Here is a 24,252-nt window from a genome sequence, read left to right on the forward strand (position 1 = left end):
TTGATAAGTCAAAGTAATGCATAATCAATACCGTATGCTCAATGCTAACCTACATTGATTAAGAAACAAATATTTATCAAGACCTCGCCTTTCAGTAAATAGCATAAAGACTCATCTTGCTGTTAGATCTGTTCAGTGCTTTACCACACCAATGTCATCTTATTTCAGTAAGGCTTAGAAATATGCGGACTAACATTGCAATCTTTCACGATGGATAGTCTAATTCCATCTACGTCATTAAATTCTTCTTTTTCTTTGTTCAGGACTGACCGTGTTACCTTAAAGTGGACGTCGCCTACACCGGTCTACTAAAACAAAGACTTAGACTTTGTTAAGTTAACTTATACATTTAAACATGCAATAACATCCATTAAATGTAAAACATAACAAACATTATGACAAAAATAATCTGTTTTATTCCTTGGAAAATAAAATAAGAGTTTTACAGCATTCAATCACTCGAAACGTGATTTCTAGTATACAAACTCTAACACGACCGACCCTGCCGCCAGCTATGAGGGCCGGCACTCGGCCTTTAGACCTTTCACGGTTTCACCTATTTAATAGTAAGGTGATTCTGACCCACGCTATTTCTTAGAGAAGGATTAGAAGCCATAGAAAAGATGGATGTTGTTTGGAAACAAGAAGATGATACCACGTGGGAGAGTTTTGACAGAAATCTATAAATTGCATTCTAAAACAAATTGGTGATAGGACTAGTGTGTCAAAATATTTATATAGTAATTTTAATTTTCTTTTGACATTAATGTGGAATGATTATATATTACTTCCTCCGTCCCGCTTAAGATGACACGTTTTCCTTTTTAGTTTGTCCCAACTAAGATGACACATTTCCTTTTTTGGAAACTCTCTCTCTCCAATTAATATACTCAACCACCTTTTCTCACTCCTATTAAAATATCCATCTTTCTTTATCTCTCTATTTTAATACTTACACCCACCTTTTCTGTCTCCAATTAAACACTTTAACCAACAACTCCTAAAATCCTGTGCCGGCTAAGAAATGTGTCATCTTAGCCGGGACGAAGGGAGTAGTAGTTTTTTAGTTTCAATTATCAATAGATAGGGGTAGGGTTAATGACCTAGTTAATGTTTATTTTCTTAAGAGGCTCAAATGAGGCAAAATCAAACTAATTCATTATCGATCCATTAAAGTGAATGCTAACAAGTTTCTAATTTTGGTTTCTTTTGTCATTTACTTTAAAAATTATTTTGTATTACTGCTAATATGTGATATTTTGTTTTGCTTTTTTTATTTAACATTCTTCAATTCTTATTATATACTCCTTCCGTTTTAGATAGTTTGTCTCATTTTGACGGATAAACTATCAGAGACGGAGGGAGTATCATCGAACTACTATGTTCAAATGTCTCCTTCCTAGTATCCCATCAAAATTAATACTACTATTATATAATTATTTAATACGCAGTATGTATTATTTGCAAAAACTAGTTTTAAATGTAGAATGCATAATTTATAACACGGAGGTCATTGTTATAAAGTAATACGAAGTTCATTATTAATTTGTATTTAGTTTATTTTAGAAAATTATGTTTTATGGTTTATTCGTCTCATGAGTGTCAAACATATTGCAGTTAATAAACTAAAAAAATTATTAATGAACTTCGCGTATATTAAACAATGAGTGTTTGTGTTTAGGTTTAGTTTTTGTATTTAAAATTAGTTTTGCATTTTTATCAAATTTCTATATTTGTTATTATTTTGTTCGACCTCGCGACGAATGCTTTCTGGATCTGTCATTGAATCACATCACACTATATAAAACTTTGACATTCATCTCACTATTTTTTCATCAATTTTTCTTTGTACTTCTTCAAACTCATGTTAGATTCAATCAGAACCTCTAATATAAAACGAATGAAGTATTTGTTTTTGTTTAGGTAGGATCGTATATAACCTGATAAAACAAATTATTTATTCCTAAGTGATATTGACACCTAATATCACGAAACTTTCAAAAAGTTGAGTTTTTTCCACGAACTTTGAAATTGGCAAATAATATCACGAACTTTACCCTGGGTTATTATTTTCCACCAATGAAAAAATTCCGGCAAATAATATCATGATACAAATTTTTTTTCGTAATTTCTCGACAACAACTTCGAGAGCTTCAAGTTTTTCAATCTTTGATGATAGTTTTTCTTGAAGTACACCCTCCAAAATTGTTATTCAATCTAATATAGTTGGAATTTTTTCATTGGTAGGAAATAACAAACTCGGGATAAAGCCCGTGATATTATTTGCCAGTTCAAAATTCGTGGAAAAATCTCAACTTTTTAAAAATTTCATGATATTAGATGTCAATATCCCATTATTTAATCAAGGTGGAGCCAATGCGTTAGCAAGGGCGCCCTCTCACCCCTCCCAAAAAAATTCATGTATACTTTATTCATTTAATAAAAATAAAAGCATTCATAACTATCATCACTCCACTCTCTCTTAATTATTTATGGGCCGTATACCACTTTTTTTATCTTAGTCTCTCGGTTTCGTTCCAAGATAGTTAAGTCGTATTCCTTTTTGGGTTGTCCTATGGTAGTTGAGCCATTTTCTTTTTCGGCAAAAACTTTATCATCTCTCATATTTTACTATATTTTCCTCTCGTACGTTACTCTCTACACTTCAACCTTTAACAAAGCAATTTCTTAAATCACATATAAAAAAGAAATGGTTCAACAAACTTGGGACGGAGTATTAAAAGAGATAACACCTACAATCCACCATCATTCTATCATCTCTTCCGTTAACTATTCTTATTCAAGAGATAATACCGACAATTCATCATCTCTCTACCATTTCTTCTCTTAACTATTTAGGGTCACACTACTTTACTTTTAATTCAAGAATACAATTAATTAAAAAATGTTTTATTTAATTTACTTACTTAATTAAAAATAAAAAATTATATAATTAAAATCCCTAAAAATTGAAAAAAACATTATTGAAAATTCTAATAAATACATATTTAAAATTATGGTTGCAGCAACGAGACAAAACTCAGTTGACTTTGGAGATATGCAACAAGCTCGTCATGTGCTAATTCTTTTTGGCGTCATACGGATAGTGTCGGCATTTACGGCTTGCAACGAGTGTCGGCATTTACGGCTTGGTTTGGTCCGTCTCGTCTTTTGCTTAGAGTCTTTGTCGTCTTCGTCCCAATCAGACGGCGTCGTGAACCGGCTCCCGACCTCTATAATGGAGCCTGAACACCCCGTATCATAGTGAAAAATTTTATGTGATGAATGGGGCATTATAGATTTTGAAGTTAATTGGAGGCTACAATAATGAAAAAACTAAAAATGAAAAATGATAATATAATGTTTATATTGGGAGAAACGAGATAATTTTATAATTGTTACTCGCTCCGTATTAATAAAATAGAAACATTTGAAACGACACGTGTTTTAATGTACAATTGGTAAAGTAAGTGAAGAGAATTGGTAAAGTAAGATGGGTAAAGAAAAATGAGTTAAGTAAGAGAGAGGAAGAGAAAAAGTAGTGAAAGTAGAGTTAGTGGATTGTGGGGTCCATGTCCTAAAATAGAAAGATTCTAAAATTTCTATTTTTAGGGAACGAACCAAAGTGAAATAGTTACTATGGAGTACTATTTTTAGGGGGGGGGGTGTTATTAATTTCTATTTTTGTAATGAGTAGTCAAGAGCTATACAAATGTCCATTCGTGCCAAATGAGAGCATGCAACATGGAGAGGGGGGTCGTTGGACCCCTTCTTCGTCGCACGATGCTCGCTGGGAAGAGATGCTTGCAGCGCGTCTCTCTCGTATCTCAGTTAGTCGAGATGAGCTTGTGAGAAAAAAAATCTCATCCGTTTTGGATGACCTAAAGTGTTAGTATGCCTTGAATCGGTATAAGATTATGTTTCCTATTTGGGATAGAATTATGTTTCCTAGGTCCAATCTGTCTCATGTGTGCCTATTTATATGGGAGTAGGGGCACATAACTCTATTTATATGGGAGTAGGGGCACATAACTCTCTGATCTGAAATCCAATCAGATCCAATCTGTAGCCATAATCTGAAAACACTCTGAATACAATCTGTTCTCCGTTTGCTGCCCGTGGACGTAGCCAACAACGTTGGTGAACCACATAAATATGTGTCTTCTTTACGTTTCTGTTTGTCTCGATTACACAATTGCTCTATTTTGTCACAACAAACTGGTATCAAAGCCTGGTTCTCGGACTAGGGTTTTGAATTCCGCATATGTTAGGGTTTCTGTGTTAATCGATCAAGATGTCTGCTCTGAATGTGTAGGTCGACAAATTCAGTGGGAGAAATAGTTTTGGTTTATGGCAAATATGAGGCAAGGAAGGAGAAGTCTGTTTGTCTGCATTGTAATGATGCATCTGCAAGGGAGAATTCAAGTCAAGGTGGAGATTTGTTAGTATGCCTTGAATCTGTATAGATTATGTTTCCTAATTGGGATATGATTATGTTTCCTAAGCCCAGTCTGTCTCATGTATGCCTATTTATATGGGAGTAGGACACATTATTCTGTGATCTAAAATCCAATCAGATCCAATCTGTAGCCATAATCTGAAAACACTCTGAATAAAATTTATTCTCTGTTTCCTGCCCGTGGACGTAGCCAACAACGTTGGTGAACCACATAAATTTGTGACTTCTTTACGTTTCTGTTTGTCTCGATTACACAATTGCTCTACTCTGTAACAACAAACTGGTATCAGAGCCAGGTTGGCGTCGGGTCTGTCCAATTTGAGAGACCCAAGTTCGAGTAGGGCTTACGGGCCCGTAATATATGTATCTCGATGTGGTCTCGGTTTGAGGGGCCCGTCAGCCCTACTCGAACTTGAGGGGGACCTCATATGCAATCGATACTTCAATTTTTAAATATCAGTAAATTTAATTTTAAAATGTCTATAAAAATGATCAAAATAATATTGTAGAGTTTGATGTTTGAAACATTAGCAATTGAGGTGTAAAGATAAACATATTATATATACTTTAATTGGTGATACACATATTTAGTTTAAAGAATGAATGTTATTAATAGTGGTTTTGATATTGTTATTGTCGTTTTTTCGATGTTGATATTGCTTTTAACATAGCAATTCTACGTGTCTCTTGTTTTTGTCGCTTATAATCTAATTATTTAATTATCTTTTATTACACATCTTTCACAGTGGCTTTATTATGAATATCTTATAATTAGTAACAGTAACTTGAAATCCCAAGTCAAATTTCTAGCCCCGCTACTAACAATAATCACACATGGTTACACAGTATGATGCAAATTTGGATATCCCGGTCATTGATTATTTGACCCAATATATTTAAATAACCTATTTTCAACTAGTAGTATAACACTAACAAATCATTCACCTAATTCTAACCTCTTTTCAAAATGTAATCAAATCAAAAGGCCTTACACAATAAATTGGAATGGAAGTTAAATGAATAAAGAGAGGAAACACGAAAGTTGCATGAGTGTGACCGGCCACACATAAATGCTATATGCAGTATATAGCCACCATAATCAATATATATATATAACATTTTAATAATGTGGCTAGTTTTATGTAAATAAATATAGTTACCTAAAAGGTCTATCATATTAATTGATCACATAAGTCTACAACCAATATTATTCTAGAACGCAGTAGATAAGCACTATAGTTCTGTATTACAGTTTCTAAGGGCTCCAGATTTTAAATCACTTATTATTTTCATAAATATTGAATTGAATTTAAATTGGTTGAAACTTTAATCCAAAAGATCTTGAAGAGTCATATTCTTCATTTAAAAAAAAAACAATTTTAATTCACCGCGAACGATTTGACACAAAAAGATTTTATTTCAATTTTCAGAATTACTATGAGTCTATGATATTACGACTACAATCTTTTAGAACGATATTTGGATTTTAAGAATGCTATTTTCATATAAAACATCTACTAAGAGCATCCATATTAGTGCCCCGTCCGCGCCTTGCCAGCAGCGGGGACCGCTCGTCCGCCAATGCAGCTTATCCGTCCTTGCCAGCGGCAGGGCGGTGCTCTTAGCTAAGAGCACGTCCGTGCCGCTGAGCAGCTCGACGTGGCGGGCTGTGATTGGCCAACGACTTAGAGCATCCGCAACGGTGATTTTTTTGGCGTCCGTCCGTCCGTTCCGCTGGAACTCGTCCGTCCGTGCCAGCGGCACGGCGCTGCTTTTAGCTAAGAGCACGTCCGTGCCGCTGAGCACCATTACGTGACAGCTTCTGATTGGCCAACGGCATAGCTGTTGGCAAATTTGATTTTTTTATTTTTATTTTTTTAAAATTCGAAATTTATTTAAAAAAATATTTTCCCACTTCCCAAAAAATTATATCCGTTTTCTACCCACTTTAAATTTATTTTTCAATTTTTTTCCCCCCAAAATTCACATTTTCATCTATAAATACCTCCACTTCAACACAAAAAAATCACATTCTCATCTATTCTATCATCTACATTCTCTCATCTTTTTTCTCATATTCTCTCATCTAAACTCCCACCACACTACACAATGTCCGGCTCCGGCGATCACCCCTCCGGCAATCGCGGTTGGAACCACGATTTGTTCCGACTCTGGCGAATTCCCTAATCTGGAAACGCAATTTACGGCCCCTCCTCAAACACAAGGTACGCAATTTTCAGGTGGCTACCGTCCTTACCTGGTACACGACCAAAACTCCTCCGGGTTCGGGTAGGCACCCGAACCCGGATCGGGAGGGAGCAGCAGCTCTACTCCTACTCCTACTCCTCCTGTTCGTGGCACCCGCACCCCGTACACTCCGGGTGAGATGATGGCGATGTTCAAAGCCTACTTGGCAGTCTCCGAAGATCCGGACGTTGGCACGAACCAAACCGGGGATACGTATTGGTGGCGCATCACTCGCCTTTACAATGAAACCCAGCCGGCGGGAACCATCTATCGCAATGAGAGTATGGTGCGCAATTGCGTCTACAGATGCAACTTATCAATCAGTAAGTTCCAGGGGTACTTCCAACAGGAAGAGCGGGTGGCGGGGAGCGGCACGAGCGAGCTCGACATCATCAGTGCCGCCTTGGTGACCTACCAAAGCTTGGAGATGATATCGTTCAAGTACCTCGATTGTTGGCAGGAGGGGCACCGACATCCGAAGTATAGGGGCAGCGTAGTAGCATCCTCCTCTAGCTCCTCTAGCAAACGGTCGAGGTCGGTAGCCCTATCCGACGGCGCCTCCGATGATGTGGCTACCCAGCTTGCCGGAACTAACTTGGGTAGCCCCGACGCTGGCCCGAGCAGTTCCCGCCGGCCGCAAGGAAGGAAGAAGGCGACGGCTACCCGCCGTCGCGGCCCGACTCTAGCCGCCCCCGCTCCCTTTGTGCCTCCTCCACCCCCGAACAACTCGTTGTGGACCCTCTTGGGTCAACTCTATTTGAACGATACATCTAAGATGACTCCGGATCAACTTGCAACACATGAGCAAATGATCCGGGGTCTCAAGAGGTAATTGGGGTTAGAGGACTAGTCTTCCACATGTGTAATTTTTAATTTGTAGGATTTTAATTATGTATTTTTTTATTTTCTAGGATTTTAATTATGTATTTTTATTTTTTAGTATTTTAGTTATGTAATTTTTATTTTTTAGGATTTTAATTATGTACTCCCTCCGTCCCAAGAAAGTTGAGCCGTATTCCTTTTTAGTCCGTCCCAACAAAGTTGAGTCATTTCTTTCTTAGTAAAAGACAAAACATCTAATCACTATTACTTTATTCCATCATTTACTTTACTCTCTCTTATCTTTCCTACTTTTTCCATCTCTCCTATTTATTTAATATAAACTCTTAATCCCCGTGCCCAAAAGTTTTGTATCAACTTTCTTGGGACGGAGGGAGTAATTTTTTATTTTTTAATGTATTTTTATAATGTAGAAATGTTTTTAATAATTGGAGTATTTAAATTGAATAATAGAATGGTGGGACCCTTGAGCTTGTCCTTAGCTAAGAGCACGGATGTGGGTGTTATGCTCTTAGCTAAGGACAAGGAGTAAAAGTGGGTCCGGACCCACTTCCGTGCTCTTAGCTAAGAGCACGGATGGGGATACTCTTAACCATTGGAAATTCTTTTTTTTTTTCAATTCGAATTTCATTTAAAAAATCATTTTTAAATAAAAAAAATATTTTCCCACTTCCCAATAAATTATATCCGTTTTCTACACACTTTTAATTTATTTTTCAATTTTTTCCCCAAAATTCACATTTTCATCTATAAATACTCCCACTTCAACATTAAAAATTATGTACTAGTTTTTAATTTGTAGGATTTTAATTATGTAATTTTTATTTTTTAGGATTTTAATTATGTATGTTTATTTTTTAGGATTTTATTTATGTAACTTTTATTTTTTGGGATTTTAATTATGTAACTTTTATTTTTAATGTATTTTTTATATTGTATAAATGTTTTTAGTAATTAAAGTATTTAAATTGAATAATAGAATGGTGGAACCTTTGAGTTTATCCTTGCGGAAGAACACGGATGTGGGTGTTGTGCTCTTACCTATGGACATAGAGTAAAAGTGGGTCCGGGCCCACCTCCATGCTTTTATTTAAGAGCACGGATGAAAATGCTCTAATATTAACCCTTAAAAGTTAAATATGTCCTATATTTTTCGTTAAGATGTGATTTTGTTGATGAAGTAAATAAGATGTGGTTTGGTCATCTCATGCAATAAATAAGCAACATCTCGAGTTTGCATTACCATAAATTTTTTCTGCTTGAAATTCCTGTGTTTTTCTACTCTAAATTTAAAGATGCCTTTTCGTTGGCCTTCATTAAGTGAAGATGCTAACAAGTAGCAAAGCATAGGTACATTAAATGAAAACTACAGTGGAATCCTTATTTGAAATTTGTTGAGTATCATCTCACTTAGATCATCCACAATGACTTTAGACCAGGCACAAGCTAGTCACTCTCTCTCTGCCACGTCATCAACACTAAAATTCCACTTGCCACATCATCATTTTAAGCAAATAGGCTAGCATAAGGCTAGCCACAGGCTAGCCGCAATAAAAATAATTCAAAAACAACTACATTTACGGAATTAAATTTACGATAAATTACGGAATTAAATTTACGAGACATATACGGGAAAATTCATTCATTTCATTTAAATAAAAAAAGGTACATAGATAAAAAAAGTACATAATTAAAAAAAACGGGCTTCCACACACGAGCCCCGCCTCTCTATACTCCGTCGCCGCCGTCCTTGTCTCGTTGCCGCTGCCACCCGGGACCTCCACATCGGTGGCATCTGAGCCCGCGTCTGAGCCCCCCATCTGTGCCCTCGCGGCATCCAAATCGACTCGCATGCTCTCGAGCATCGAGTGAAGAAACCCCTTCTCCGTGGGTCAGTTGCGGCCCTCCAATCTTGGAAGACCTTGTACATCTGTTCCCATGTTTTTTGACGCGAGAATAAGGTGTACGCGGGTGGAGAGGGTGCCGACTGGACCTCCTGGGGCGATAGGGGGGGAGGATCCCCTCGCTGCCCGTTGCGCCCGCTTTTGGCCAACCGGGCGAGTGCGGCGAGCAAACGATGGATGGGACGGAAACTCCTCAGCATCCGGGGGGAGGTCGTGGGAATTGCCGCTGCTGCCGCTGTAATCGTCGGAATAGTTCAGCTTCTGCTTCTTCGGCCACCCAGCGTCGACCCCCGCCTGGAACTTCTCGGAGTCCTTCAGTACCAGATAACAGTTCCAGTAGGTGAACTCCTTATATTTCTCCGGCATGGGGAACGGACTCTCCGCATATTGACGATCCTCTGGTTGTTCGCAACCAGAGGATCTTTGCAAACCGACAACCATGCCTTGGACATGGCGACTTTCTCATCGTCCGTCCACTTCCTCCGTGCGGTGGTGTCGTCAACAGCCGGCTGCGATGACTCGCCGACCACCATGCTCTTCCCCTTGCTCTTCTTCTTCTTCTTCGGCGCGACCCGACCCCCCTATTCCCTCCGCTGGAACGGCAGTGTCCGCCTCCCCGATATCGATCCCCAGCTCATGTAATGACAAACGGTCATCCCCAGTGAACTGCGTCTCTACTGGGGTCGATGTGTGAGACGAAGCCGTCAAAAAGTCAAGAGTGGGACGATAGACCGTGTCCCCCTCTCGGTGACCCCTGCACCCCGGGCTGCATCCCCCCCTGCCATACCGCCATCATCCCCATCATCTGTTGTATCATCTGCGACGTCATCTGCGTCATACCTCCCCACCCCGGCATTGCCTGCCCGCCCGCCATCAATCCCATCAACTGTTGCCAATGATACATGTTGTACCCCCCGCCCATCTGCCCCCATCCAAACCCCACGGGTACCGTGGGAGTCTGAGACCCGCTCGTCGCCGGACTGGACTCGTTGTTGTCCATCGCTCGATTTTGCTCTTGTACAGAAAGTTAGAGAGAGAGAAAACTCGTTAAAACAAGTGGTGCGAATGAAAATGAAACTAAAATCGCGTATATATAGTGTTTCAAAAAATTTCAAAAAAATAAAATAAAATTGCACTGGCCGATCGCTCGCCGATCGCCAGCCTGCAATGGCAGTCAGCGCCTACAAATCGGCTAGCGCTCGCCGGTTTTTTCGCCGAAATGCCGCTGGTCGATTACAATGGTTCGGCTAGCCGACCGGCTAGCGACGCGAATCGGCTAGCTGGCATTGTGGATGGTCTTATATCAATTTTACTTTAAACTAAATTCTCCCTCAAAGCTCCATTTATTATTTTCTTTATAACTCCAATAAATGAAAAATAATACTACTAGTTCTATAGTAAATTAAGTTTTAATCTTTAAAATTTATAAAATTAATTAATAATTTCAATTTCATCTATAATAAACAAAAAAATAGTCTCAATGAAAACCCGGCCATTCAAATCTAAATGCCACAAGATTTATGAGCTGTCAATATTATTAAGGAGTTGCTTCATTGCTTGCACGTAACATTTTTCAAGATATGGGAATGCATTTTATTGTTAAAACTTGTTATAGTTCGACATTATAAAACAATTGAATTAAAAGCTAACACCACAAAACAGAAACTGCTCAATAGTTCGACCATAATAATCAATAAATAGATTTCACCAACATTTTTTTCGGCCCATAAATTATTTCGTTTTGATAAATCTAACAAAAATTAAATTAATAACCAACCTAATTTCATCTTCAATTAAACTTGAAAAAAAAGGAGACAGAAAAAGCGGTAATCAAGGAAAAAACAAACCAAGTACAGCAGATAATACCGTCGGCGCATTATTTTCTTCTTCCATGTGACTCCTCTCCTCATTTCATTCTCTCTCTCTCTCTCTCTCTTCACCATCACACACACATTGCCATGGAATCAAAGCTACTCTTAATTCCCATCCTCGCTCTCCTCTTCACTCTGTCCTCCGCAATGGCGGAGGCGGACGGCGGCCTCCAATTGAGGAACGAAACCCTAGAATTCCAGCTGGAATCGCCGTTCGAGTTCGAGGAGGAAGAAGAAACCGGAGAGCGTAGATCTCTGTACTGGCACGCGAAGAAGTACTACATTTCCTATGGCGCGCTGTCGGCGAATCGAGTGCCGTGCCCGCCGCGCTCCGGCAGATCGTACTACACTCACAACTGCTTCAGAGCCCGTGGCCCCGTCCATCCCTACACCAGAGGCTGCTCCGCCATCACCAGATGCAGGAGATGAGCTGCTCACTGCATTCGATCCTCAATTTTCCTTTTCATTAATGCGATGAATTGTTCAATTACTGCTTGCTTTCGTTTGCTTTTCATTTTTCTAGATCTGAGTGTTTGTCTACGTTTATTATTTTTTTTTTATTGTCGAGAATGGGAATGAATGTTGCAGTTGAAGTTGAAGTGTGATTTTGTTACTGGCGATGATATTCAGAATTTAAAAAAATTGAAACGAATTAAGATCAATGATTAGCTGGAGTGGTTGATTCTGGAATAAAGTTGAGAGGCTTTTTCATAGTGAATCCAAATCCAGTCATCATTATTGATAAATTAGTGGATGTTAATTACAAATATATTGGTTCAGATCTGTCCATACATCTATATAAAACGATTTTTTAAGCAAAAATGAAAATATTATAATGAGGGAGTAGTTTCAATCAAAAATAGATAAAAAAAAGTTCTAAAAAGAAAAAAAGCACTCATGAAAAAATGGGCTGGACTGGACCTAGAAATGGGCCACAACATTAATTACTTTCTTTGTCTGTAATTAAGATTTTCATTTGAGTTCATGAATTTGAAAAAAGGGTAGTGGAGTATAAGACTTATTTTATAAACATAAGTTTTAAAATAAAGTATGAAAGTGAATGAGTTAGTTGAATATGAAGTATACTTATTGTCTATAGCAAAATGAATTGGGACTACTAATGCCATGCAGACTAAAATAATAAATCAGAATTTCTAATGGTGGATGAAGGTAGAATTACGTACTGACGGTATTATCAAACCAGTTGTTTAATAATTTCACAAAACATAGATTAGTTAGATAATAATGAAGGTGAGTATCAAACTATTTCTTTGTAATTTAATCTTTTAATAGTTTAATAAATTTTGTAAAAAATTAATTAAGGACACAAAGTACCTAATTCTGATGAATAAATACAGTCATATAAATTGATTTTATGGATAAATTAAATTTTTTAATATTAATAAATTTGTTTTTTCCTGTCATTTTTTATTTACAAGAAATTTTATCTACGGAGTTTATGATTTTACTTTAATAACTTCAATGTTTTGTAAGTAAACTAGAAAGAGATACTCCATATTTGTTCGAGATGAACTACGATTTTCAAGCTTCCTATTTCGATGCCATATCCAAGATTCTGAACATAAAAATAACAATTTACAACGACGATATATTTGTTGCATGTAATTGATTACTTCATTGACAATTTTAATGTCTTATTTTACCCGCGTCAATTATTGGGTGGTATTTGGCATCCCATATCAACCAACTTATCACAATTAATCATAGATAAACGAGCAATCTCAAATACTCACGCATGGACTGAAAAAGAAATGGAACTACTAATGGAGAGTGAGTAATAAACACTACCAAAAGGGGAATCAAATAATAATGGAGAGTGAGTAATAAACACTACCAAAAGGGGAATCAAATAATCCATCTATTCATCATTTAAATATTTATTTGATTGATAAATTTTAATAAATTGTTTGACTTTATGTAAAATAAAAAATAAAAATTAATAGGATGTGTGTCTTATTTTAGTATTAATATGAAAAAGTTAGTAAAATATGTGGTCCGAATACAAAAAGTGGAAACAAGCAAATGGTTCTTTAAATTATGGATATCCCAAAATGGATCTTTAAATTGTGGACGAATGGTACAACCTATGCTCAAAAAATGGAAAACTTCTTCTACTCCCTCTGTCCCTTCACATGTTATCGATTTTTTTTCCTGGACGAGATTTAAGAAAGTATTAATTGTTAATGGTTGTTTCATATTTTAAGAGGATAGTATAAAGTAGATTAAGTGACGTGATGGATTTCTATTTTAAAAATTATACTCTATTAGTCTACAAAAAGTAGTCTCATTTTATTTTTTTTAAGATATCCAAAAAAAAAATCTCATTTCTAAAAATAGAAAGTTTATTTCTCATACCTTACCAATTTTTTCCTAATCTCTTATACTTTACCCACTTTTTTCACTATTTTTCTTACTATACCTACCTTTTCTCATTTTCTCTTATTTTACCAATTTCTCATTAAAACTCGTGTCATTCACAAATGAAATTTTTTTTCTAAATGGAGAGAGTATTTATATATTGTTGATTTTAGAAAATTCATAAAATAATTTTAAGATACACATTATTTAAATTATAACAGATGATATTTTTTAATTTAACTTTTTTTTAACATCAAATTTAACAAGAAATTAAAAAAGATGTTGGCCCAGTGGTGGCGGGGGCAAAACCACGTTAATGGTTGATGCATTATTTTGTAGCACTACAACTACTTGCAAGTATACAAGATAGGTGCAGATGTGCAGTATAGCTAAGTGTAAGCACAAGGATATTGACTCAACTTATTTTAACATAAGAAATACCCACAAGTGTACAAGGCTAGTGCAATAGTTAGTAAGCAATAGTATCGTATTCCACATAGACAAATTTGTACCAACTTTTAAGTACCACGAACAAATATTAACTATCTAGACAAACGGAAAAGGTTTGGTTTGTTCTAACAACTAATAAAAACATATAATAAGCAAGTAAACAGATACGAACAAGTAAAAGAGATATGAAAAGATTATATGGAGAAATGTAGAACTCAAGGATCCTATGCACAATTAACTCTTGTCCAATCTATTTGCTTTACCTTTTAGTGTCCCTAGAGTTATTAAGTCGATCATAATTATAGATTAAACCCCCTCCTGAAATGAGAATTAGATGATAGGATTTGAATTCTCCATCTAACCCTAAACCCCTAACTCCAAAAGCACGATGAGATCAAAGACCAGACTCAAAACCTCAACTCTCCGAGTTCTATTGTATTAAGGTGTAAAATATTCTTATTTACAAATTAATTGTTTCATCTCCCAATTAATCTAATTAATCCAACACAATCAAGTGGTGATCAAGCAATTGGAAGGAATAAACCCAAGAATAATCAAACAACTATAGGAGCAAGGTAAGAACAAAATTAATCGGATAAAAACTATGAGATTAGTGCATCATAACCAAGAATTCTAAAAAAAGGGTTTAGTTACTCATGTCCATGGAGAAAACCAAGTTTAACACAAAGAATTCCAATGAATAAGAATACATGAATAAAAGATACTAAGTGCTCCTCTGAGACAGATCTATGGAGTGAAGCTTCAATCATCCGATATAAAATCTTCAATCTTCAATTCTCTCTCTCAAATTCTTGGAGGAGTGTGGCAATGTTTTTGTAGCGGCTTGGAGTGAATGCCATGAACCCTAGGTGTTTTTCTCTTGAGTGATGCTAAATGGTCATAATGTGTAAAAATAAAATATTACTCCCTCCGTCTCACTTTAGGAGTCCCGATTGAGTTTGGCACGGGTTTTAAGAAATACAAAGGAATGTAGGTGAAAAAAGATAATGGAATGTGGGTCCTACTTTTTTATATTAGTTTTATAATAAAATGTGAGTGGGAAAAGGTTAGTGGAATGTGGGGCATAATACCATTTATGGAATATTTCAACCGGGACCTCTAAAGTGAGACATCTAAAAATGGTAAAACGGGACTCCTAAAACGGGATGGAGGGAGTAATAAAATTTTGTACATTTATTGCTAATTTACTAGATACTAATTCACCTTAAAAGTATCAATTTTTAAATACTAATTTATCCTTGTGCATAAATAGTAGTAGAGTACAATTAAAAGAGTAATAAATAATCTTGGAAACATTGAACTATGTGTATGTAACTAATTACGTTTCTTTTGTGTCATAGTATTTCTTTCCGGTTTTTCTTTTTAATTTTTACTTTTATTTATGTTTTATATTCCTATAGGGAAATGCTAAGATGACAACGCTGTTTTGAGTGACACTATACCACCAACTAGAGCTGTTGGATTTTGGACCAGATTCATTGCTAGCCAGCCACTTGGCAGAGTCAATTTAATAAAAAAATTAATTAAAAAATGCAAAAGGATATATCTGGAAATCACGTTCAAGCAGTTTCTCCCAAAACATAAATCACGGTCTTTCTTCTTCTCTCTTTCTTCTATTTCGGCATTAATCAATAAATTCTATAGCAAAAAATCGCCATCACTATTCTCGATATCTGTAATTCATTTTCATCCATGCGCTACTTTCATTTCGTTCAGACTTCAATCTCTATAATTCTTCCTTAAATCTTCAATCATCACTCAATCCATGGAGAATGATGGCTTTGCTGCTTTTCCAGACGGTAAGAAACACGTTTAATCGTGAATTATATAGATGAACTCCCTGATTAATCATCTGTAATCGTGTAACTGTGCATTTACAATTTTATGATTTCGCTATGTGATTCAATTTCATGTAATTGTGTAATTGTGAATTTTGATATTTGAAACCAAATTTCATGAATTTAATATCTGAACTACCTAATTTGTATCTTCTCGGTTAAAATTTCGTAAATGTATTGAGTTGTGTCATGAGTTGTTTTCGTACACCATGGAGAAGTCGTATGTCAGAATGCTTGGTGAAATAATTAGTATTGCTTACTTATGGATCATGAATTGCATGGTAGTGTTAGTCATTAAATAAGCTTAGGGTGCTTTCCTCCTTCCCTCTTTCTTCTGTTTTTAGAATTAATCTATCAAATCTTTAGCAAAAAAACCTCCATTGTTATTTTCAATCTCTGCAATTATTTTAATCTCATGCGTTATTTTCATTCTGATCTCTGTAATTCTTCCTTCAATCTTCAGTCAGTAGTCAATCCATGGAGAATGGTGTCCATTTCACTGATTTTGCAGACGGTAAGAAGCACTTTCATTTTGTTTCTTCAATTTCAGTGGATATTCAATCTCTGTAATTCTTCATTCAATCTTCAGTCATCAATCAATCCATGGAGAATGATGCTCCCGCTGACATCCTTTTCAATGATTTCGCAGACGGTAAGAAGCACCTCTAATTGTGTACTTACCGCACTTCTAATTGTATATTTACAGTTTGTTGGTTTTCGATATGTGATTCAATTTTATGTAATCGTGCAATTGTGAATTTTGATATGTGAAATCAATTTCAAGAATTTGATATATGAAGTATCGAATTTGTATCTTCCTAGTTGAATTCGTAAATGAAGTTTATGAATTTGTGACTAAATCTCAGGGAGTTCATATTTGATGTGTTATAGTAATTTGGCAGTGTTTGTTGTTGAAACCATCGAAGTATTTTCAGCCGTAATGCAAGATTTTGGGAAAAGAATAAAGAGCAACTCCCCGTTTTTGCCTGTTACTGAGAAAAGGAAAAGAGTTGAAGATTTCTATTTCATTGGAAGACCGAATGTAGTTGAAGTTCAGCCACTGGATGTGGTGAGGACCAAAGGTTCGTGCAACGACTCTGGCAACCGTCTTGTGTCGCAAAAAGAGAAGCCTATTATGTTGCAAAGCAAACCAAAGCGTAGTTGTGTGAATGTCGTGAATTATGTCACCACGACTCTAAGAATTGTGGCAAACAAAAAGAAAAAAAATAGTCAATAATTACATTGAACTACGTATATCAGTTTGCTAAGTTACTTTATTTTTATTGCTGACCACTGAATGCGCAGTTGTATATCATTGTGATAGATTGCTTTCTTAATTTAGTTCTTTGCTTTCTTATTTAAATTCAGTTGTAGAATATCAACATGCTTGGTTACATGTTTATTATTGCTTAATTATTAGTTTAAAATTGCTTATCAGTGGTCTGTATTCCGAATTCGTCAATAATATTCTAACCAAAATGATTAATCACATATTGCATGACATTTTATACTGTATTGGTTTTTACTAATGGTCTTTCACATACTATCAATACAATTCAACTACCCATTAATCTGGTTTAATACGACTTTGCTTCATCCCGCTTTATGATTAACACAGAAAATTTGTGCAACAGATTACTTGTATTAGAAGGTGTTAGATATTTCTAATATCATATTGCTTGGTTACATTTATTTTGTTGCTTGCTTCTTCTTTTTGAATTGTTTAACATATATAACATGTCAATTTGAAATTAATTCTATTTGACTAGTGCTTGATGTACTTCCATAATCTTCATTGAATTCGTGTTACACAATGCTTGGTTTATAAGTTTATTTTGCTTGTCTATGTTGTAGCATTTGCTTGGTTTGCAAATCATTAGTACTTTATTTTGCTTGCCTATATTTAAGTGTTGTAACATATTATTCTATGCATGTTATTATGCAAAAGGCACTACCAAAAAAGAAATTCTAAAGCCACCAATGACTACACCAAAACAAACCAATATCCCTAACAAATTCAAAATAGAACAAAGTTATTTTCATTTTTCTAAAACAAAATCATTCACCATTCAAGGTTTGGGGTACTCTGCCGCCATCTTTTCAACATCAAAGGGTCCCTTCTTTTGTGCCTCTTCAAGGTGGCTTGTTGTTTTCCTCGTCATGTAATCCACGAACTTGTTTTCATTACTATAAACCACAGCTGTGAGGAATTTTTCAAGGTGCAACTAGAATGACTTGGATGGCTTGTTAGTAAGGTCGCACTTCCAATCATTAACTTTAGTCCCATCTACGTCTCCATATGTCGCATAGTGAACAATCCATAGTCGTTGGTAATACCTTTTGTTTTCCACTTAAATTCAAGGTGTTCAGGTATAGCTTTTCTCAGCATCCGTCCATAGCTCACACACTTGTTGTGCTCCAAAAACTGTATAAAAAAGGTTGTCTGCAAGCAAGAAAAAAAAAAGTTAACTCAACATGCAAATTGCAATATGCATTTTCATCTTAATTTTTTTGCATGGCGCATACCGGTTTTTCAACCACAATGTCATATCTAGTTGCAAAAAGCCTCCACTTTGTGTGCTGTCAAGCAAGCACACCTCACCAGATTTACAAATTGTACTGAATCTATTGCCAACCAAGCAAAAAAATAATATAAGACTCAATCTATTGCCAACTAAGACTCAATCAAGCATCATAAGTTTGTTTGAGCAATTACTAAGCTCAATCAAGCAGACAATATATTAAAACCAAGCAATTACTACAACTCTATCAAGCAAACAATATAATAGCACACAGCTTGATCAAGCAAACAATATATTAGAAACAAGCAATTACTACAACTCTATCAAGCAAACAATATAATAGCACCCAGCTTGATCAAGCAATTAGACGACTCGATCAAGCAATTACAAAGCAATTACTAAGGCTCAACCAAGCAAACAATATAATAGAGCCAGGCAATTACTAATGCTCAACCAAGCAAAAAACATAATAGAACAAAGCAATTACTAAGGCTCAATCAAGCGTCATAAGTTTGTTGGAGCAATTACTACAGCTCGATCAAGCAAACATTATATTAGAACCAAGCAATTACTACAACTTTTATCAAGCAAATAATATAATAGCACCCGGCTTGATCAAGTAATTACACGACTCGATCAAGCAATTACAAAGCAATTACTATGGCTCAACCAAGCATACAATATAATAGAGCCAAACAATTACTACTCGATCAAGCATAATTAGTTTGTAGGAACCATACCCAACATCATCCTGACTTTCAAAACAAGAGACATATATCTGATAAAAAACCATACCAGACGAGATTTGCAGCACAAGAATCTGACCCAGTACGAATAAGTTCTAAATGTAGCAATCCTTTGATCAAGCAATTTCTAAGACATAACAAGCAAAAACCGAGTAATACAAATGCAATCCAGAAACTGATTAATTATACATCAATTATAGATTCTAAAATAAGCAACCACAAACAAAGCAAATACTAGGAATAAACAAGCAATTTTGAATACATTAATATGCAAACCAGCAACAGTCCGTTCTGGCAATAAGCAATTAACGTGGCTATAGAAGCAACAACCAATCAACAGAATCAATAAACAAATATAACATTTGGATTGCTTAAGCAGTTCGAAAATAAGGAATATAACAACAATCAAAACTCAATAAAACCTAAATAATCACTAAGTAATCAGACTAAGCAATAATCAATTGGAAATCGAACCAAAGGATCATTCGCAGGGCAGCAATGTCGGACGACGAATTTCACGCGACGGAAAAAAAAAAACAATGCAGAGCTTCACCGCAATGGAAGTCAAACTAGTGATGGATATCCCACCATGCTCATTCAGCGCCACCAGCAAAAAGTGCCGCAGTTGAGTGAAACAAGCATCAACCTAGGGTTTATTGTTATTTAGGAATGAAATCGGTAGGTGATCAATGATGTGGAGAGAGAAAGGTCAATTGGGGAGAGAGAATGGTCGATTCAGTTTTCAATTTAGTGGGAGAGAGTTATTGCGGAGTGGATATCGGGATTTTCTATTCCCATATCAGTTTTAATTTCAGCTAAAAGACAGAATTACCCTTGTAAGCAACAATTTGTGAATAACCAAGCAATCCGTACTCTGTTCCTACAATTCAATCTCAGCCATCTATATTTGAGATCGGATGGCTATAAATGGTGTTATATTGTCACTTTAATTAAGGTGGCCTATATTATTATTTAATTTTTTTTATATAACTGCTTTTAAATTAAATTATAAATATCTTCATGATATTAAAATTCTATAATTGGTAATTATGTATTTAGATTCATTTAAAAATGAAATAATTTAAACTATATTATATTTGACATTAATATTTAAATAACTTATAAAAAATACATGTAAACTAATATACTATAAAATTATTTTATATAATATTAAAAAAAAAACTTTTTGAGGAAAAAATATTCCAATATTAAAAGAATATATTGAAAATATATTATTATTAAATAATATACTATAAAATTGATGGTTGGAGATTAATTAAAATCTTTAAAATAAATTGAAATATTGAATAGTTCATAAAATAAATTGACACACGGACTATTGTGTAGTTCATAATGAAAAAAAATCGGTTGAAAAAATCCTCAATAATTCAACTAAATAAAAAATTAATTAAATCATTAATTGAATAAATGATCAATTATAAATTTATAATTTTTAATTAAATCTGAAAAATCAACAGGAACTCTCAGTTGTTTAATTTTATTGAATTTGAACCCTCAATTGAAGATCATTTGAGATACTTAACTAACAAATTAAAAATAAAATCAATCAAATATTCAATAGACCAAAACATAACCATTTATACCTTGTGTACTTATGCTAGTGCACACTTTTGATTTATGTCGAACAACTTTTATTACATTTGTAAATCAAATTCACAAGTTCAAAACCACAACAAACACTACAGTATATAAATTGTTATTCAAAAATCAAAATATTTTTGAAAGTAAATACTACTCTCTATGTATCATGTTATTCACATTTTTTTTGGTTGTAAATTAAATTGAGTAATTAGTGTAATTAAATTCATATTTTAAGTGTAATAAGGGGATACTTAATAAGAAAATACTTAATTAACTCTATTAAAATAATAATAGTGCAAGTAGTTTGGGACAAGCCGAAAAAAAAGAAAGTGATATTAGACTGATGTAATAGTAACTAGTAAATTGTACTAAGTGAGTTGTCATTTAAAGGTACAAATAATACAATAAGTTCCTATAAAGCAACAAATCATTATTGTTATAAACAAACTCAATAATACAATATTATATACAGTTGAATATATAATATAATACTAGTATAATATATTGAAATTCCCAATTACAAAAACTCAATCAAAGATAAATGATATTTCCATGTGGAAATTAATTCAAGTACTCTCTCCGTTCCTGATTGAATTTTTTTTATCGTTGTTTTGAAAAAACGATAATAAATAGTTAAAGTGGATCGAAAGGAAAGTAAGAAGGATAATGATGTAGAAGATGACTTCCTATACATTATTATCTCTCTTACGTTACTTTCTATCCACTTTAATTATTTATTATCATTTTGTCAAAACACGTGCAAAAATAAGTCATAAGCTGAGATGGAGGGAGTATAATTTTTTATTTTTTGTTGAATCGATGATTAGTCTTTGATTGATCTTTAATTCAATTGGAGATCTCATTTAATCTTCCATACTATTGTAATTTTTATATGATTTTGGATTTGTTCCTAAGTTTTTATTGATTTATTTTAGATTTTAGGTGGGATTATTGCATATTATTCCATAGTATGTTATTGAATTCTAAGTGTTGATTATTAAATATTACTGTTTGGTTTTTTAGTATTATTTTGATTCCTATATTAATTAGTCACTTGTCAAGTGATAAGTCAATGTAGGAACCGATTAAGATTCAATTTTGACTTCGATAATATGGAGCGAAAATCTATAACCGATTAACTGGAATCAACATAATAAACATACCTCGTTACAATATAACATAATAATGTAAATAGAAAAATATATGCAAATATCTCTATTTACAGTACATTGAGACATATTACAATTTATAATTCAACTGTTCATAAAAAATATAATGATCATTATAATAAATTGAAAATCTAAGTTGTGTCGTTTCACAGTTATAATAATATTACTATTAGATTATTCAACACATTTGGGGTCTCAATTGATACTGATTCAAATATAAATTTTTAATATAAATTTCAATTTCAGAGAAAATTTTGATTAATATCTATTTCATTATATAAATAAAAATTTAAATATATTAAAATATAAAATAATAATATACTATAATTTTCATACTAAATACTAGTATACACACGTAAACACCTATATAAATACTTAGTACTAGTATATTAATTAATCCATGAAGATATATTTATAATCTCTAAAACAATTGATAATGATAAAATAAGGAATTACACTAATATTATAAATTAATTTCAAAGTTATTTTTATTTTAAACGGTACAGTGGAAGTGCCTAATAAGAAATAAATTAAGCTAAGTAAAAGATTAAACTTTATAAATACTCCGGCCATTCCTAAGACCCGTCATTCCCTAGACATGAATTCCCATAAGTCCATAACTCATAACTTCATTAAAAAAATTATTACTGTATTAATTTTATTAGTATAGGGCAATTCTGTAAAGATAAGTAAGCATTAAATAGACTTATTAATTTATTATTTGTTTTTTTTACGTATAATGACCAAAATATCCAATTATGGCCCGCCATAATATGGCCGCATAGCATTACCCTTTTCCAAATACCAATATATAGGGTGACATTCCTATTGGTGTCTTATAAGCGGTTCTATAGGCCCAGAGAGCATCATCTAGACGCTTGCTCCAGTCCTTCCTCGAGGTATTCACCGTCTTCTCTAGGATGCTCTTGATCTCTCGATTTGAGATTTCAGCCTGCCCATTTGACTGGGGATGATACGGAGTAGATAACCGATGGTGGACTCCATATTTTCTCATCAGTGCCTCAATCGTCCTATTACAGAAGTGAGTTCCTTGGTCTGAGATGATCGCTCGGGGCACTCCATATCGGTTGAATATATTGGCCTTTAGAAACTTTGAAACTTCCTTCGCGTCGCTTGAACTTGTAGCCTTGGCCTCTATCCATTTGGACACATAATCCACAACAACCAATTATACGTATTTCCATATGAAGGTGGGAATGGGCCCATGAAGTCCATGCCCCAAACATCAAAGATCTCGCAGACTATTATCGGAGTCTGTGGCATCTCATCTCTCATAGAAATCCCTCCGGTCAGTTGGCACCTATTGCAATTCTGGCAGAACTCATAAGCATCCCTATTCAGCGAAGGCCAGTAGAAACCGCTATCCAGAACTTTCCTTGCAGTTTTCCTTGGGCCGAAATGGCCACCACACGCTAGTGCATGGCAATGGTTTAGCACGTCTCTTTGCTCCCACTCTGAAATACACCTTCTTATCACTTGATCTGAACCCATCTTCCAGAGGTATGGGTCATCCAAAAAGTAGTACTTGGATTCACTTTTAATTTTCATCCTCTGGGCCCTAGTGATTTCTTGTGAGGCAGGTAGTTCTCCAGTAACTAAATAATTCGCCAAGTCTGCGAACCAGGGCTCGTCATTCGGTTTGCCTTTCCGTTTCTCTAACTCCTCGGGCCCAGTTAATGCTAACTCTGCTACCCATCTGATGGGTCTAGTGGATCCCCCTAAGTAATACAAATGCTCTTCTGGAAAAGCATCGGGTACAACTTCCTCATCTTCTCATTGGGTAATTCTGCTTAAGTGGTCAGCCACTCTATTCTCGGTCCCTCTCTTATCTCTGACTTCCCAGTCGAACTCTTGCAATAGCAACACCCATCCGATTAGTCTTGGCTTGGATTCCTTCTTGGCTAGGAGATATTTAATGGCTGCATGGTTAGTGAACACTATTGCCCTCGACCCCAGTAGATATGGTCGGAAATTTTCAAATGAGTACACCACAGCCAGAGTGCAGTGCGTGATGTGTGTGATATCACTCGATCTAACAGGTCCAGAGGATTCGACTAGGTCTCAGAGGCTAGAAGATCATGAAACTATCAGAAAGGGATCGTTGGGTGCACTCTATTTCTTCAAAAACCTCAACCCACTATACTACAACTAGCACAGGGAAGTAAAGGATCGATCCCACGAGG

The 24,252-nt window shown here is 35.0% G+C and overlaps 1 protein-coding gene across 1 annotated transcript; it reads left to right on the plus strand.

The window, feature by feature from the left end:
- Window positions 1-15,822: 15,822 nt before the first annotated feature.
- On the plus strand, window positions 15,823-17,346 carry LOC148927362 (uncharacterized). The gene is made up of 4 exons (XM_089069854.1): window positions 15,823-15,970; window positions 16,473-16,523; window positions 16,599-16,661; window positions 16,912-17,346. The coding sequence occupies exons 1-4, from the start codon at window positions 15,937-15,939 to the stop codon at window positions 17,244-17,246; spliced, it is 483 nt and encodes a 160-aa protein (XP_088925980.1). The 5' UTR covers window positions 15,823-15,936; the 3' UTR covers window positions 17,247-17,346.
- The last annotated feature ends 6,906 nt before the right edge of the window (window positions 17,347-24,252 follow it).

This window comes from Salvia hispanica, chromosome 4 (genome assembly GCF_029641045.1).
Source record: "Salvia hispanica isolate PSC_SH4W2 chromosome 4, Shi_PSC_v1, whole genome shotgun sequence".
Lineage (NCBI taxonomy): Eukaryota > Viridiplantae > Streptophyta > Magnoliopsida > Lamiales > Lamiaceae > Salvia > Salvia hispanica.